The sequence below is a fragment of the Triturus cristatus genome, chromosome 11 (assembly GCF_964204655.1).
Source record: "Triturus cristatus chromosome 11, aTriCri1.1, whole genome shotgun sequence".
NCBI classification, from domain to species: domain Eukaryota; kingdom Metazoa; phylum Chordata; class Amphibia; order Caudata; family Salamandridae; genus Triturus; species Triturus cristatus.
The window spans coordinates 401,642,013-401,659,541 of NC_140594.1; the positions used below are offsets into that span (position 1 = coordinate 401,642,013).

At 46.1% G+C, this 17,529-nt stretch overlaps 1 protein-coding gene across 5 annotated transcripts in view; it reads right to left on the minus strand.

The window, feature by feature from the left end:
- Nucleotides 1–17,529, minus strand: part of LOC146784305 (cytosolic purine 5'-nucleotidase-like) — a 548,710-nt gene that overhangs the window by 126,997 nt on the left and 404,184 nt on the right. For all 5 annotated transcript variants that reach the window (XM_085635738.1, XM_085635737.1, XM_085635740.1 and 2 more), the window contains exon 4: nucleotides 14,066–14,161. In XM_085635738.1, the coding sequence (XP_085491864.1) occupies nucleotides 14,066–14,161 (96 nt within the window). The remainder of the gene's footprint in view (nucleotides 1–14,065; nucleotides 14,162–17,529) is intronic.

The following is a 17,529-nucleotide window of genomic DNA, read 5'->3' on the forward strand; positions in this document are numbered from 1 at the left end:
TCTGAGATCTGCTGCTTCTGCCTGTTTGAGTAGGGGAGGAGCCTGTTTTCCAAAGGAAGACGGGTGGTGAAGGTATGCACAGAGACTGATGCACAGAGTCTGTGGTGCCAGTGCAAAGAGGTGCACCTATAGGTGGTTTGCAGAGTTCAGTGAAGATTGGACACAGGATAAGTCCTGCAAATGCAATGGAAACACTTCTACATACATGCACAGACAGTTCCCTGAGTACATGAGTCAGAAGTTGGACTGCTCTTACATTTCACTTGTACAGCTTTGAGAGTGAGTCGTAGCAACTGTGAAAGCAAGGAAGGCCAGGGAAGATGCCCAGGAGGGAGAGAAAAACTTGGGGGCAAAAGGAGAAGCACCTGGGTAAAAACAACATGGAGCATTCGGGGGGAGAGAAGTACAGAGCGAGAAAGAGGAACACGGGGTGTGTGGAAAGAAGCACATGGACGAGAGAGAGCAATACGAAGTGCGGGCAGAGAGAAGCTCATAAGGGAGGCAGCTCGAAACCACATGCACTCTCATGGAGTGCTTAAGCAAAAAAAGAAAAGCGGTTCCATAAAAGTGATCAGTGGAAGGACACTAGTAAAGAGGCTATGCTCCAGGGGAGGGACAAACACAAGATGAACAAGGCAAGTCTTTGAATAAGAAGTAAGTAAATGCGAGTGACAATAAAACCAACCAATAGTAAGCAACAGGCAGGCTTGTCGTTCACTGTAAGTTCTTGGTAAACTTGCCCTGTCTGGTAGGCTTGATTTACTTAAGATATCCTGGTCTAACCATGACCTTGTGATTGCAGCCTCAGGACTAGAGGTGCTTTGAGGAGAAAGGCCCGTTTTTGGTGAGGGGTTCCGCTTACAGGAGGAGGATTGCTCAGTCTACAATAGTGAAGCCTGCAGTGTCTGCACAGTGCCCAATAGGTTTTGCTACAATTCATAGTTTCCGCTTTCAATGAAATAAATATTCACTAATTCAAACATTTTATGCAGCAAAAAAAAAGCAGTGTTCACACAAACATAGGCATACATGTAAAAGCTGTGTGATCGGGAGAGTGGTCCCACATATTAAAATTAAAAAGAGAATGTAAATGTGAAGTCATATGTTCCACAGTATACTTTTCATTAGAGCAGGCCATCGGCCTATGTTAAATGTTCCTGCTTCATATATCTCTGTGCAAACTGTCAATCTCATATTTGAATTCTGGCATATCCACTCACCTTTCCATCCTTCCAATGTCGATAAAATACCTGAGTAGGAGGGACCCCCGCCCTAACGTTTGCCCTGCCCCCCAACAAAGGTTATCACAGCACTCTATAAACGTTCTGCCTGCAGCAGTAAGAATTGATGGCAATAGGCCAGGAACCCCTGCAGTGTCAAGTCCTCCAGACAGCTCTCTCGGAAACGGGATGACGTAGACAAAGCGATGGGAACCTGTAGAGGTCAATCGCAGACGTCATAGCCTGCGTACCCCTATCCGTCTATCTCAGTCAATGTTTCCTTTCTCTTTCATGAAACCAGAATTCAAGGCGAGTTCTTTGATGACGCTATCGGGAGGTCACTATAGAGATATAGGGATAATGTTGCCACCATTATATTTGCTATGTTTTCAAAAACAATAAATGCGCTTTTCTGTCTGGCCTTTTTGCCTTTTCTAGGAACGTTCGGGGCGTTCAGTGTGACCTTGGGAGGTAAGCGGCAGCGGCGCCCGGCCTGGGGTAGCCGCGGCATGTTTCTGTCTAAATCTCCTTAGCATTTCCATGCATTTGCAGGACAGGATCATAAGCTGGCAGGCCGGAGGCGGCAGCTGTTGAATCTCTATCGCCCTCCCCCACCCCTCAGTCGGAACAACAATGGACTTTGCTTTAATGTTTTGCAGGGAAGGCACAACACCTAGCTAAAAATACCTCCTAGCACTCCCAGAGGGCAATTAAGGTGCACGTGGCACCGTGTGATCATAGAGAAGTCAAGTCACCCTTGGGTACACTCACCTATGAGAGTGGGCACCCCTGATGTAGAATAACAACCAGAGCTGGTGACCTTGGAACTGAGTAACCGGGTTCGAGTCTCGGCATCGGCTCAACATCCTGTGATTCTGGGCAAATCACTTAATCTTACCGTGCCTGCAAAAAATGAATTTGTCCTTGTGTAACGTAACTGGTGATCATGTAATGCGCTCGCTCCAATACCTACAGTTCGAGTTTGCGCTATATAAAACTGCCCAAAACAAATAGAGGCTGTCAACCACATCTCACCCATAAATGCCATAACATCCGATTCAGGCAGGAGACTCATTCCTTTTGAAGCAAAATGGCCTTATTTTAGCCGTCTTCCCCAGGGCACAAGTCCTAATAAAAGAAGTGGGGGGACGCTGTCACCGGAAGTGACGTCACGACAGGAATCTCATGGGTATTCATATGCCTTTAGATGAAAGGTGGTCTGCATCCTACCTCGCGGAGGCTGCGTTTAATCCCCCCGCAGTGAATGCAGGTAGACAGACGTTCTGAATGAGCTCTGATCTCGCTCCAGAGAGGCCAAAGAGTGAAGTCCAGCTTTTGGGCAGGGGGGACGGCGTCCACCCGGTAAAAACCTGGTCAAATAAGTGGGGGGACGCCGTCCACCCGCGTGGTACCCCGACTCGAGCCCTGGTCTTCCCCCTGAAATTTCCTCTGTTCCACAAGAAGTCAATGGGAAAATCGATTCCACTGATTCCCAGTTTCGTGTTCTGAAATGTTGGCATGTATGCAATTTCTTGCCTGCCCTTGACGTCCATTAATGCCTGCTCTCTTGTGGTACCCTTGCTGTCTCTGAATTATGGGTCATCTGTCTCAGGACTTTTACAATTGATATTTTTTTTGTCTTCAGCCAACCTGCAAGGCTCTGGTCCATTCCTTCTCTGCAACCAGTGAAAATTTGCAATTGTGACTCTTTTTCCTATCCACCCCACTTCATATATTATGTGTGATCTCTAGCAGGGCCGGACTGGGAACCCAAAGCAGCAATGGTAATTTTGTTGGACCAGCACCTGGTGGGTGTTGGTGGGGGTCAGAGGGGTATGCAAGTGCCAGATACTGCTTCTTTTGTTGGGGGGGGGCGATATTCCAGCACTGCTGCTAAATCGCCCCCCAGTAGCAAAACCGCCCCTGAGGACTGCAAAACCGCCCCCCACCGTTACAGCCTCCCGGGAAAATGACCGATGCCCGCTACAGCCAGTCCGGCCCTGATCTCTAGTACGAAGAGTAAACGCCACTGAACCATGGCATAGCACAGTAGAACATATTGTAACAGTCTCCTTCATATTCTCGTCTACCTCTGTCTACGCCTGTTCATATTTTTGAGCCTATGAGCTGACTCGCATCTGTTTGTTTACCTTTTGGTTTAAACAAAAACTCTTCAAAATACATACATACAGAGGCTTTTAGTCAGCCCTCTACGTCCAATGGGTTGTTGTAGTGTGATTCACATTTTACTCCTGGTCACTAACCCATTCAGCACAGGGGAAAGGGTCAGCCCACTTCAGTCACTGTGAATGGCAGCTTTTTGTCTGTGTAAAATGTGCATATATGCTTCAATAGGGGCAGAGACTTGTGGCCTAAGGTGCGTTTTTTCTTTACTTGTACACATTGTTTTTCCCTTTCTAGGGTCCAGCCTGCTAGCACATTTGTGTTTCGCTTGTGAGACACTATTGCATACAAGCATTGGCATAGCCAATAGGTCTCGCTTTTGGGACCTTCTAAGTATTTAGTTATGCAGCATCGTGGTTGTGTGTGTGTGTGGTTGTGGGTGTGGTTGCGTGGGTGTGGTTGTGTGTGTGGTGTGTGTGTGGTTGGGTGTGGTTGGGTGTGGTTGGGTGTGGTTGGGTGTGTGTGTGGATGTGTGTGTGGATGTGTGTGTGGTTGTGTGTGTGGTTGTGTGTGTGTGGTTGTGTGTGTGTGGTTGTGTGTGTGGTTGTGTATGGTTGTGTGTGTGGTTGTGTGGTTGTGGGTGTGTGGTTGTGGTTGTGGTTGTGTGTGGTTGTGTGTGGTTGTTTGTGGGTGTGGTTGTGTGTGGTTGTGTGTGGTTGTGTGTGTGGTTGTGTGTGTGTGGTTGTGTGTGTGGTTGTGTCGCTGTGTGTGTGGTTGTGGGTGTGGTTGTGGGTGTGATTGTGTGTGTGTGTGGTTGTTTGTGTGGTTGTGTGTGTGGTTGTGTGTGTGTGTGTGGTTGGGTGTGGTGGTGTGTGGTTGTGTGTGTGTGGTTGTGATTGTGTGTGTGGTTGTGTGTGGTTGTGTGTGTGTGTGTGGTTGTATGGTTGTGTGTGTGGTTGTGTGTGTGGTTGTGGGTGTGGTTGTGTGGTTGTACGTGTGGTTGTGTGTGTGTGGTTGTGTGTGTGGTTGTGTGTGTGTGGTTGCGTGTGTGGTTGTGTGGTTGTTGTGTGTGTGTGGTTGTGGGTGTGGTTGTGTGTGTGTGTGGTTGTGTGTGTGTGGTTGAATGTGTGGTTGTGGTTGAGTGTGTGTGCGTGTGGTTGTGGTTGTATGTGTGGTTGTGGTTGTATGTGTGGTTTTGGTTGTGTGTGTGACAGTAATACTAAAAGCATATCAAAATAATGGAACACAAACATCGAGTTTGTGGAAAGAGAAAGCACATTGTAAGTCAAATGGGCGCAGCAAAGCATTAACACAACAACATGTTCTTTGATGTTTGATGTTCTTTGAACGAGAACATCAAAGGGGCGCCGCGAAAGTGATCCCGGGCGCTTAATGAGCATGATGAGGTTTGCCATATGGTGCCTCTGCTCCTAAGCGCGCGCCCGCGCACATGCACTGTAGCTCTAGGCTGGCCATGGTAGCAATTTTTGAGCCCTCACTAAAAGTCTCGCCAGACCAGCGCATGCGCTGGGTCAGGCGAGACCTAATAAAAAAGGGCTTGGAGCCCGCCTGTTGATTACCATTTGTTGTCTCCACGTCACTCTTCTTTACTGGCTCAATAATTGGTCAGTGCAGCCAAAACGTCACTTCAGTGCTTACTGTGGAGCAGGGACCAAGCACAGATTAATTCAAGTTAATCCGTGCCCGTCCGCTGCTCCCGGCGTGATTGAGGTACTATTTCATGCACTCTCCCTGCGGCTCTATCCATAGCGCTTGCATGCATTTCACATCGCTCTCCCCCACTCCTCATTCTTGCTTTTTGTATAGTTATAACTACTGAGGGTGGTGTTGCGTTATGCAGTGATATACAGTAGTAATTACATAAGGATGGTGTGCTGTGTACCCTATCTGAGTACACTTACTTAGCAGAACTTGTTCAGACTGACTCATTTCTAGGCGCTGGCGGGAGCTGCTAATATTACCCACCTCGATGGTGCTCATGTTTTTGACCGCAGAAGAGAGAATCGCAGCCTGGAGCCTTCAGGTTACAGGCAGATCTCTGCAGCACTCGCTCATGCACTGAGCTACCTTAACTAATGTTCATATTTACGATCATTGAAGGCGTGTCCCTTTCTTGTTTAGGTCCGAATTTGTCAATGCTCTGCAGAGGTTTCTTCGTTATCACATAAGATGTTGCATAGATTCTATATCAGCTATAAGCAAATTGATTTTGAGCTCTTTTATAGCGCATATCACAATCTGAATTGTTTCTTGGCTCTTATACGATAGGGCTTACCCCGACACTAGAACCTGCGCGTCACAAGATATACGTAGGACTATGCAGTAGGTGCACGATATACTAAGTACTTAATCAGAAGTCTTGCAAACCCTTTACACGCATATCTCAACACTGCGTCCTAAACCCACAAATCTCTTTCTTTGCACTAAATTAATTTCCCCAAGTTTTGATTGTTACTCAGCAGGACAAAGATCAAAAAACATTTTTTTAAATGGCACCCCACCCCACCCTAAAAACTTCCTATGTTTAGTGGCCGGCGCAATTCCACGATCCTCACCCTTACTGCATGGTGTGTGCATCTCAGAACCATATGTGCAGGAGGCCCTCTACAGAATGACCTTACTTGTAGGCAGTGCGGGTCAAAAGTGCATTTTGCCAACAAACTGTAACTAGCTTGTACCCACAGGAAATATTTCTTGACACATCTGACAAAACTGCCCCCCCACACAATAACTTCAATAGTTACTACCGTCACTTATTTTTCATGACAGTTTTTTTGTTTTTTTCCTTACTTACGCCACTTCAGCGAAAATAAGTGTGGTAAATATTATGTGCTATTTAGAGCATGTATATGAATGAAGAGGCCATTATGTTTCTTTTGTTAGGCGTAACCTTCCTGGCGATATACGTCAACTGTTTATTATTCTTCAACTGACTAGTACTCATTTTATCGAATTTCAGAAGGATGAAAGACTGAGTGTGCCTGCCTGGATCCAAACCTGTGTAGGGTTCAAACACATACCAGTGCAGTGGGTGCAGTTAGCCACTGGGCCACCAGGCACATCAAAATGATTGGATACAGGGCCGGACTGGGAACCCAAAGCATCCCTGACAATTTTCTCGAACCTGCCCTTCCAGCCTCCGAGGGAAATGCCCCGATGCCCAGTGCGGCCAGTCCGCCCCTGATTGGGCAGTGACACTTTTATTAAACTCAAGTTTCATATTGTTATTAGAGGACAACCCTAACTCCCCCTTGAAGGTTCAATGTCGCAGTTGCTTTACAGAGGAAAATTTATGGGGCCATATTTACAAGCCGACTAGCTGAAATCGTATCTCCGTGTCAGGACTTGGCTCCTTGTGACTTGGTTGTCAATCAGTTCCACTGTTTATGAGTTGAAATGACACGAAAAGCAGCATGGCATAGACTATCTGCTGACCATAAAGTTATTACCATTGCTGTGGCTGGGCGGGGGAATCATGGTGCAATCTGGGGATAGAAAGCTCCGCCCTAATGTGACATTCAGGGGCGTGGCTATGACTAGTGCAGTAGCTGCAGTGGTGTCCAGGGATGTTAACGCCCTCTGCACCTCAGCTATGCCTGGGTTTTATTTCTCAACTGGTGAGCAAGGGAGGCCATTTTCGGAGCTTGCAGTAGGGCCCCAGCACCCTTTCTATGCCTACGCCACCGGCTACAGCGCAGAAAGTGTGAACCCAAGATGCCAGCTAGCTGGTTAAAGTTAAAATAAATAAATAAAAATACTATGATGCTGCCAATTGCTGTACAACATAGCAAAAACAATGACAAAGTCAACAGATCTTGCATAGGCGAGCCCTATTGGCTTTGCCAATGCGTTTATTGTCCTTGTCTGTTTTGCCTGCGCCCTCCCACCCAGCATCCCGTTTTCTGTCTTGCCCGTCCCCCTCCTGTTGTCTGTCTTGCCCCCCCACCCACCAGCAGAAAAGAGAGCTCTGTTACGCAGCCAGACCTGGCTGTGGCATACCACTTTTTCTCAAACTTTACTTTTAGCCTTGCTACACAGCCATGCTGCTGTACGACATGGCTAAAAGACACTGGCAAAGCCAACTTTACTCACATAGGCAAGACCTATTGGCTTTGCCAATGCTTGTTTATTTGGTAAGAGCCAACAGTTACCCAGACACTGGTAATGGTCCCTTGCTGCCACTTAAGGTGCGCCTGAAGCAGCATCCATCTTGGAAATGACCTTTCAAAACCATTCCGGGATGACTGTCCATATGAATACATGTGTGCAGACACAGAGGCGGCCATCTGTGTTTTTAGTATACTATACTATAAAAAAAAAAAAAGTGGCAATGGCTGCCACTATTTTACTTATACTTTTTGGAAACTATTCATATGTGACTATTCATGCATGCGCACACGCAGACAAACATTTTTTGAAGGTTTTTATTAAATTAAACTAAAACAATTGACAGATGGCCACCCATACATATGGATGCATGTGCATGTGGGTGCCAAGCCGGGCAAACATCTCTGAATGTTTTTCGTATTCTTTACAAAAAAAATTCAGAGCAAAGAAGCATTAGCAAAGCCAATAAATCAGCAGTCAACACCAAATTGCCAGTGCTCGTTTTCTGGTCCCCAGACAAGCGGCATAGACACGGGGGTGTGGCGAGCGCAGGCCGCCCCGGGTGTCATCACTGAGGGGGGTGACAAAATGGCAAAAATATGTACATATTGAAACTTTTTAGTTCAGTCAACAAACACAACGAAGCCGGGGCTGAACTTGACGCCCGGGGGAGGGGGGGGGGGGGCGGGTAAATGACAAGAACTTTCCCGCACCGGGCAACACCTGACCTTGCTACGCCACAACTCCAGACCTGAACACAAAACTCCATATGTAACCTCCGGAAGTGAAAAACAATACTACAGATCAAATCATTTGCATTGGACACAGAACTCCAGTTGAAGCAATCATAGTTGGTCAAAGTACTGCAAATGGGACCATGAGAGTTGGAAGCAACGCACTAGTTGAGGGCAACAGAGCTGGACAGAATGCTTTGATTAGGATCTCCAGATCTAAACATAGTATTGCAGATGAGTTGTCCAGATCTGTCCTAAAATTGACACAATATGCTTTTTAGCTCTTAAATACGTAGCAATATTCCAGATGCGGCTTCAGCGTGCTCTGTATTGCCTTTTGCTCCCTTTAACTGTTTGCCATCTTCAGGTCACCCATCGTGATAGCCTCATGGACCCTGTTTATGGACCCTGAATATGGACCCTTCCCTACATGATGCTCAGCTGATATGCTAACCCACGGTACAACTTTTGTTTGCTGACCCTGGGCATGCCACTTCAGCACTGAGCCCCAAATCCCATTTCTAGCCTGCACGGCTGCTCGTGTCACCCAAATGCTTTACTTTGCCTTCGGGTGTTCTACACTCAGTTGCATTAATTCTATAAAGCGGCAGTTATACCACTCTCTGAGCTTTCTTAAATCATACCTCACGTCATAACAATCCTTCATCTCGTCTGCCCATGGGCACACCTCTGCAGCAGGAGTAAAACACACATTTGTTCATTAAAACTGAGGTCCTAGATATGGACGTTGGCCACTGCTCCGCTATCATCAGACCTGAGAGCACCGACGCTGGCAGTAGGTCAGAATCTCATTGTCATTAAAAGCCAATGTCCAGGCACATCCTGGCGTTAAGGGCGGAGGGACTCTGCCCCCCACTTTTTTCCAACACATTTAGAGTGTCTGTCAGGATGAGCAAAGGTCAGCCTGACAGCAGGGGCGTAACACAGGCTCCCGCATCGCCCGCGGTGCGGAGGGCCCGTGAACTGCAGGGGGCCCCCTCAGCCCAGTACTAAGGCCTTAGAGCTCTGGATGAAATCCAGAGTGGGGGCACCTCCATGCACCTTGCAGGGGGGCCCCTGAGCTTTCGTTACGCCACTGCCTGACAGACACTCTTCATGTTCAGTTCAATCAGCCAGACGATGCACATGCGCTAGATCTGCATGCGCCGGGCTGCCTGAGCCAAACTGCTGAAGATTTCACAGCCCTGTGGGCGTGACTTCCTCTGTCCGACAGAGCGCTGAGAGGTATCCATCTCACGATGAGAGGGTGCGTCACCAATAGACTCGGCCTAGGGCCCTTCAGTTTTAAGCCCTGAATTGCCTGGGGCCGACTGTCAATCAGTGATGTCAGTCACAAAGTGGGGTGGGGTCAGCAAGTCTCACTGTCCCCATTCCACTCTGTGAAGAGTAAGAAACGGTCCTCCTCAGCGGCTGACCCATGACAAGGTGAACCAATGAGAGGTGGGGGCGGGATCTTTCGCCAGTTCCTTTCCTGAATCCCGTAGGAACCATGGAGGCTTCCTTTCCAACCACCCAAGATCACAGCTGACCAGGTTTTTTTTTAATGTTGGGTGGGTGCGTGTAAGTATGAATGTTTCTGTATTTGTGCATGCGTGCTGGAAATGGGCTTTGCTTGTGAATGTTGGGTGTACGTGAGTGCTTGTGAATGGATGGGTGTGAGTAAGTGTGTATGTCCGCTTCACCACTTCTCCGCATTATGGGCCGCCACTGCCAAGGTCCCAGATGCGGGCAGCAGGCTGTAATTGAAAGTGAGGGCCCTAGACACTGATAGCCGACCAGAACATATGTTACTAAAATTGAGAACCGCAGATGCTGTCAGTAGACTTGTACCCCACTGTAATTTAAACTGAAGGCAATAGGCAGTGACAGGCACCGAGCACACCTATGCCACTAAAACTGAGTGCCCCCTGCTCTGTCAGCCAATCAGAATCCAGATATTTTTATTTAAAACTGAGGGCCCTAGATAACACAAGCCAACCAGAACACCTGTTCCTAATACTGGTAGCTGGAGATACAGTCAGTCGACCAGAACCCTAGTGTCATTTAAACACTGACAGCCAACCAGACCACCTCAGTTACTAAAACTGAGCGCTACAGATACTGTCAGTCTACCACCCCCTGTAGCACAAACTGAGAGCCACAGACAGTGGCAGCCTACACGAACACCGTTGCTACTAAAACTGAAAGCCACAGATAGTCATTGAAACTGAGGGAACTATAGACTGATAGCAGACAAGAACACGCCTATTACAAAAACTGAGAGCCGCAGAGTCCGCCGGCCCTTGGGGGGCCCTGTAGGAGTGGAAGTTTCAGGGAGAGCACAGATAGTTTGGGGAGGTGTGACCTGCATGCCTCGTTCACCAATCGTATCCCACACGTCACCTATCCTGAGTGCACCACACAGTTGCCTGCCTCTTCCCACTCTCCTGTTCTGTGCTCTGCTGCCCTCTAGGTAAGTTTGCGCTATGTGCATCCCATACTTACAAACATACTTAGAACTAAGGGCTGTTATTGAACCGCTGTTTCCCTTTGTTGAATCCAGGGCTCTGCCCATGAGGCGGAAGCTGAGGGGTGGAAGGAATCTGCCTGTCACCCTGCTGGACAGAGACATATTTGCGTGGGGATTAGGCACATGTCGATGGGAAGGATCATGTTATCTTAGCAGGATTTAGGCTCATGAGCACACAAGAGAAGCATCCCGGTCATCGCTGTCCCGGTCCCACAGCTCTATTTCCATCTCTGGATAAGTGTGACAGTCCGGTCTGTGGTTGATGGAATAATTCCGGGCACGGGACAGTGCTTTAAATGGGCCGGTACTCACTGGTATAGAGTACTGGCACTTCTCAGTTTTCTCCTCTAGCGTACCGGAACTTCTCCTTGTGTCAAGAGAGTACCGGTACTCCTGGAGGAAAGCTGGGGTCGGGCTCTGGGGTATGCGTACGTACAGTGCAGGTGCTGATGAATACTTCAGAAGAGCCGGTCTGTGAGGCGCGCTGACACCCAAGGGTATTTGTGAGCTTTATAAGTTGCATAAATAAATAACTAAATAAATACGTTGCTGCTGCTGCCTTACACTCTAACTGACAGTGTGAAACAAATAAGGAGATGTGGCCTGACGGACAGAGCTCCCCACATTGAAGCTGTTGCGCTGTCTGCAGTAGCTGCTGCTACGGGGCAGTAGTGGTGGGGCGGGGGGATTAAGAAAAAAAGAAAAATTCACTTACCTGCTGGCCACCGCTTCTCCTTCATCCTCTTCGGTCAACGCAGGAAGCCAGAAGCAGACACCCCTAGCCAATCACGACACTGCTATCAACAGCATGACAGCAGCGTTGTAATTGGTCTGAGTGCTGTGGTTCAGCGCTCAGACAGACACTGGGAGCCTGTGCATGTTCTCTACCCAGGCTGTGCAATACAGCCAGGTGGAGAACATGCCAAGTGCGCATAACTCTTTTGCCGGCCCAAGACGGCAAGCCAAAACGTCATACGCTATTGGAACATGCTCACCACTCCTTCCCCTGCTCTGATGGGCAGCCCCACCCTGCACCTTCAGAGCCTTCTGAAAAATAAAATGTTAATAACCAGGTGTTATTATCATTTTATTTTTCCTGTGGGGCGACGCTCCTCGGTCTTAGCGGAGGAGCCCCCGCTGTTAGTCCGAGTGTATGGCTGCAGTGCTGGAATACACTCACCATTGTCTGTCAGAGCTCCTAACGCCTTTCGGCCAAGTTCGGCTCATGTGTACAGTGCGCAATTGGTACTTTTTTGCAGTTATATATAGTGCACACTTGGCAGAGGGTATTAAAGCACTTTAAACGAGACGCGTAAGTTCTACACAAAAGCATACTTTATTTTGCTTTTATGGCACGGGGAGTTGAAATCCCAGCTTCCGCTCAAGCAGCCTGTTTTTCTGGGCAATCTTCCAGTGCCATAAAAAAACAAAAAAGTATGTTTTCATGTAAAACTTCTGCTTCTCATGTAAAAAGCTTTAATGCCCTCTGGCCAATTTTGCACTATATAAAACTGCAAAAAACATCAATTACGCCCTGAACCTTACGATTGATTAAAAGAAAAAAGCTGCTAGTGTTAACGCCCCCAGACACACCCCTACCTGACCCTCAGGACCCATCCCAATCAATTTGGTGAGTACCAGCAGTTCTATTTTTCAATTTATAGCACTAGAACGGGATTGCAGTCTGCAGCCATCTCCCTCCTTTGAGGAGGACTTGCCTTCATCTGCATGAGTAGAGATTACGCAGTTTTGCAGGAAAGAGACACAACCTGCAGAACACAACCTGGGCTCCGGGACATAGCAAGGGACCCTTTTGTGGTCAAGTCCCGTTTGTTGTGCCCTACAGCTGTACACCAGCACAGCTTACATCCTGCAACCCAAAGTTATGTGGCTGCTGCCATGCCAGTTCGGCCATTTTGCAATTTTGTATGTGCAGGAAGAGATTAATAGTCATTGTAGTGAAGCAGGTATGACCACAGAAGGTAGAAGTTGGAGGACCAGAGTTGAAGGGCAGTTCTGGAAGGAACAGTATCAGAGGACAAGGAGTTTTCAGAGGACCAGAGGTCAAAAGCCACCCTGCTTCTGGCCATTAGTGGCAAGGGTTGGCAACAAGCTGGCTAAAACCTTTAAATATGCCCTGAGATAATGTGCGGGATCAGTGGCATAGCATGGGCGGGGTGACAGAGGCGGTTGCCCCAGGCGCAAAATTCTTAGGGGCACAGAGGCACTCTTAGGGGCACAAAACTTTAAAAGAAAAGTGGAAGGATTCTTGCCTTGCCCCAGGCACTGGCAACCCACTCTACGCCGCTGTGTAGGATGGACACAACCAAGTCAGTGTGACATTGCTCAGCTAGCTGGGACCAAATTAGGACCAAGACATGGCTTGAAGTGGTCAGTAACCAGGGCAGGTGTAATCAGCTGATGTAAGTAGACGGGCTTGTGCCCAATAGTCGCTTTTCGTCCTCTGGTAATAAAGGATCAGTTCCCACTTGTTTTGTACCCAAGCTATCTAGCATCAGTATTTGTGTCCCTTCCTTGGTATCAGGCGCCTTCAGGTTTTGGTGTTTCCATATTGTAAAAATTATGCACTGTAACACAGGTACATGGCATGCTCTACACCCCTTCCAAGATCACACAGAGTATTTGTGGTGCAAACTCAGATGTAAAATACCTTATTACACCGGGTTAACTTACGTCAGTAACCAGATGAGAGAGACATGGCAAGCTCAGAGAGGCAGGCCTGACAGAGAAGGATTAGAACTGGATGGGGAAGCGACATACAAGAGTATGAGAGGCAGATCTATTTGAGTGAATGATGATAAGCCTTGTGTGGGCATGGGAACAGGATTCGGAATGAGATGACTCCCTCACACAGGAATATGAGGTGGACCTATGTCAGCTTAAGGTGCGAATACAGGCCTTATGGATGGCCGAAAGCTGGGCTGATCGAAACATGAGTGCTCTTACAAGAGAGTGAGCGAACCAGAGGGAACACAGAGAGGCATTACAGTGGAAGGTGTACAGAGAAAGGTACTTTCCTGTAACAAACGTTTTTTAGCCTTTAACTAATACTTATGAAGATTAGAATAACCTCAGATTTGTGCTGGCAAGAACATGACACAGCTGTAGACTGTGAGTAACTGCACAATCACCATACAAAATACATTACAGTTACATGTATAAAAACAAGCAACAGCAGCATGGCAGACCTGTGAATCAACAGCTGGAATTGTTATGAACAGCAGACAAGCCTCTCAAATTCCTTAGAATGTTTTTAGACGTATACGTTTTTCGCGTAGTAATTTGAAAAACACTGGACTGTGACTTACCCTTTCAGGAACTGGAAGCCGTGGGTGCAGACCAGCAGGTTCCCATGGGAGTCCACCTTCAGCAGGTTGCCGTAGTGGGCATCGAACACCAGGCCTCTGTGCAGAGGGCAGATAGACAAGTGTCAAAAGAGCCAAACTTCCAGGGAATGTTGATAGACTAGTACCAAGAAACACCCTGAGCTTGGGAATGTTGGCCTTGGTCCAGCATTGATTATCTTCCAAAGTCCAACATGCGGGTGGACATTTGCCCTTACCTCAGTCGCCATCGTGAACCTGCTAGCACTGGTGTGTTCAAGGGGAGTGCAAAGCTTGCGAATGTCTGATGGAACACGTGGGACCAATGTTCAAAAATTACTAATACTGAACATATTTACTAGTTTTGGTGCTCTGCGTGGCCTGCCAATAGTCATCCCCATGTGCCCGATGCTTCAAGTGAATAATAGAACACGCTCACACCCTTTCACACTTCACAAGCCAACGAGCACCAGGGACCCACCCAGTTATGAATATGGGAGATTTTGGCAATCTGCACTTTCAGAAACTTTGATAAATAAGTATTTGGACCCTAGTTTTAGTACATACCTAAAATTGCTCTTTCAACAATCAGTGTGACCTTATAATAGGCTTCATTAAAAATAAATTACATAAAAAGTGTATTAAGTTACACGGCTAAAGAGGTTAACTGATTGCTCTGCTACATGACTAGGCCCTGAAGACAGGAGACTTAGCAGGGGAGAAAGAGAGAGAGGCGTAGAATTAGTTTGAACTGGAAAATGTTTTTTTTCCATTATTATTGTTAAAATAACCACAGTCACATAAGACATGACATAATAAAGGTTCATTGTTTATAAGAAAGTGCCTTTGTGTATTTTAAAAATAACACATAGAAAGGTAATAAAAACTGAGCATATTTTAAAGTAATGTAATTGGAACATTAAGCAAGCAGCAAACTCCTTTAGGCCACAGAAAAGCAAATTTAGCTCTCGATAGATAAAACAGTATTGCTTTGTTCTTCACTCCATAGCACTGAGTACATGATGTACAGCTACATAAGATGACAAATGTGTAATTCAGAATGTGTTCGCATCCCTGTGGTCGCTTCCCAGAGTTTAGGTGATTTACTAACACATTCTCAATTGGTAAAGTGAGTGATTCGACTAACACAGGGAAATAAAGTAAAAAAAATAAGCCACACATCCGTGTCTTTAAACCACAAACTGTGAATTCACTTGCTTGTTGGAAGAGAACAAGAACAGTGCAAATGAGTTGAATAACGTATTCTTACACATTGAAAAACTGTTTTATTTGAACTTTCTTATAAACAATCATGGTCATTTTAGCTGGTAAAACAAGTGCAAACGGGTTTTGGGCGCATTTTTAGGCATTGACTAAACACAGCTTTCATGCATGCCAGTATTTTCAAATTAGAAAAATGGGAGAAAAAAAAAATATGGGAGCTTTATGTTCCCAGTTGATATGCGGCGAAGCAAAGGCAATTTTAGGCGGGCGATAGCTAAAATAAGAAACTATTTTTGACTTACAAATTCAGAAATCTCCCAACTCAATCGGGTCTGTTGGCATGCATCAGGGTCCCTGGCAAGCAGTTGTCATCCCCCTCCCCCCAGTCACCCACGTCCCCAGACCCCTCAATTCACAGTGCATTCGGGCATTTCACTAGAGTACCTTCTGCACAGAAAATGTAACTTGGAAGGCATAGGTTCCACTATGTAGCAAACCGCAGTAGGTTCAGGTATGTGTTACAGAGATCGATGAATAACCTGCAGGTCACAGTTCTAATCCTATAAATAGCTCAGTTATGTGCCAGCACCAAACGTCAGCATTTAATCTGCTTTGAATACATTTGAATCCTTGCAAAGATTGGTCAAAATGTAGTTCTTCAGACATTGATAAAGTTAGCGCTATTGAGTTGGATACAACCAGGCTCGTCCTAAAGATCTTGGGGGCCCCGGGAAAGACATATTTTGGGGGTCCCTCTTTGAAACAAATTTGAATTGTATTATTCATTTGCTGTTAATTCAATCCTGCGTGATGCCAAACAAAACTACATTTTATGTTAAACTTCCCCAGGATCACAGAAAAACAGCTGAAATATGTCTTGCTCAGAACCCCAAACATCCATAAAATGATTTAGGGCAGTGCACCAGAGTTAAAGGTAGGCAGAGAGAGATTTAGCAAGAGAAACTGCTGAATTTATATGGCTTTGTGCAAGTAAAATCTGAATCTAACTATAACGTCCCTGTAACGGTACGTTTTCAATGAATTTCTAAGTTTTTTAAATTTTGTTTCCTAACTATAACGTCCCTGTAACCTTTGCTTTTTTCAGTGAATTTTTAGGATTTTTTCCATAGGGTGCTGCATCCGTGTATCCATTGCAGATTCACACAGGGGGGCCGTGCTTAGCACCACAATGGATTCGCGGATCCATGCACATGTCAAAAATAATTGGGGCAATTTCTTGCCTTCAAGGATCCCTCACAGACCCCTATATTGCACCCATGGAGTAAGGGTACCTTTACCCTGAACCATTCTATTACATTTCACTTTTGTTTTGAGGTCCCGGGACTGTGTCCTGATAGAGAAATGATGTCCGCAACTTTCCTATCAGGTTGCAGCCAGCCAATCACAGCAGTGCTTCTGGCACAGTGGATCCGCGATGGATCGACGTCCCTAGATATACAAATTTCTTTTTTCTTTAATAACTCCAAAAACTACTGAAAAGATGTACACCAAATTACAAAAAGAGGTCTTCCTGGACCAAGATCTAGTTTTCTGCCAAATTTGGTGGGTAAAATAATTTTGTTCAGTGGTTCGGGTTGTAGTCGTGTCCAAAATCCCCATGGGAAATTGCATTGGGAAGTGTTGAGGGACCCCTCATTTCTCTCGGCCCCCACTTGACAGATCACCCAGAAACTTTCCAGACACCAGCTGAAGTGAGTTGTACACTAGTTTTGAAAATCTTGTGAAGGTTCCTCAAATGGAGTCAAAGTTATAAGCAAACAAAAAAAGCTTCATGTATTTAAACTAGGTCCTAACTATAACTTCCTACTGGCAACTGCCAGTAGGTAATATTTATTTATGATAGATAATATATATATATATATATATATATATATATATATATATACACACACACACACACACACACACACACACACACACACACACACACGCACATGCACACACACATATTCACTGAAATACCCTAAGGTTAAAGTAATGTTATAGTTGGGTATGATAAAAGATCTGTTTTTGTTTTAAGAAAGTGACGTTATAGTTAGGTGAATATCTCAGTGAAAACATTAATGTTTTGAACTAAAAGAAACCACAGTAATTCACTAATTATAGTTATCAGAGCCATGCACTGCTTATGACCTCACATATTACATCACTCATGACATGTCCTATGACATCACTGATGACATCATCCAATGAGTGTGTGAGTT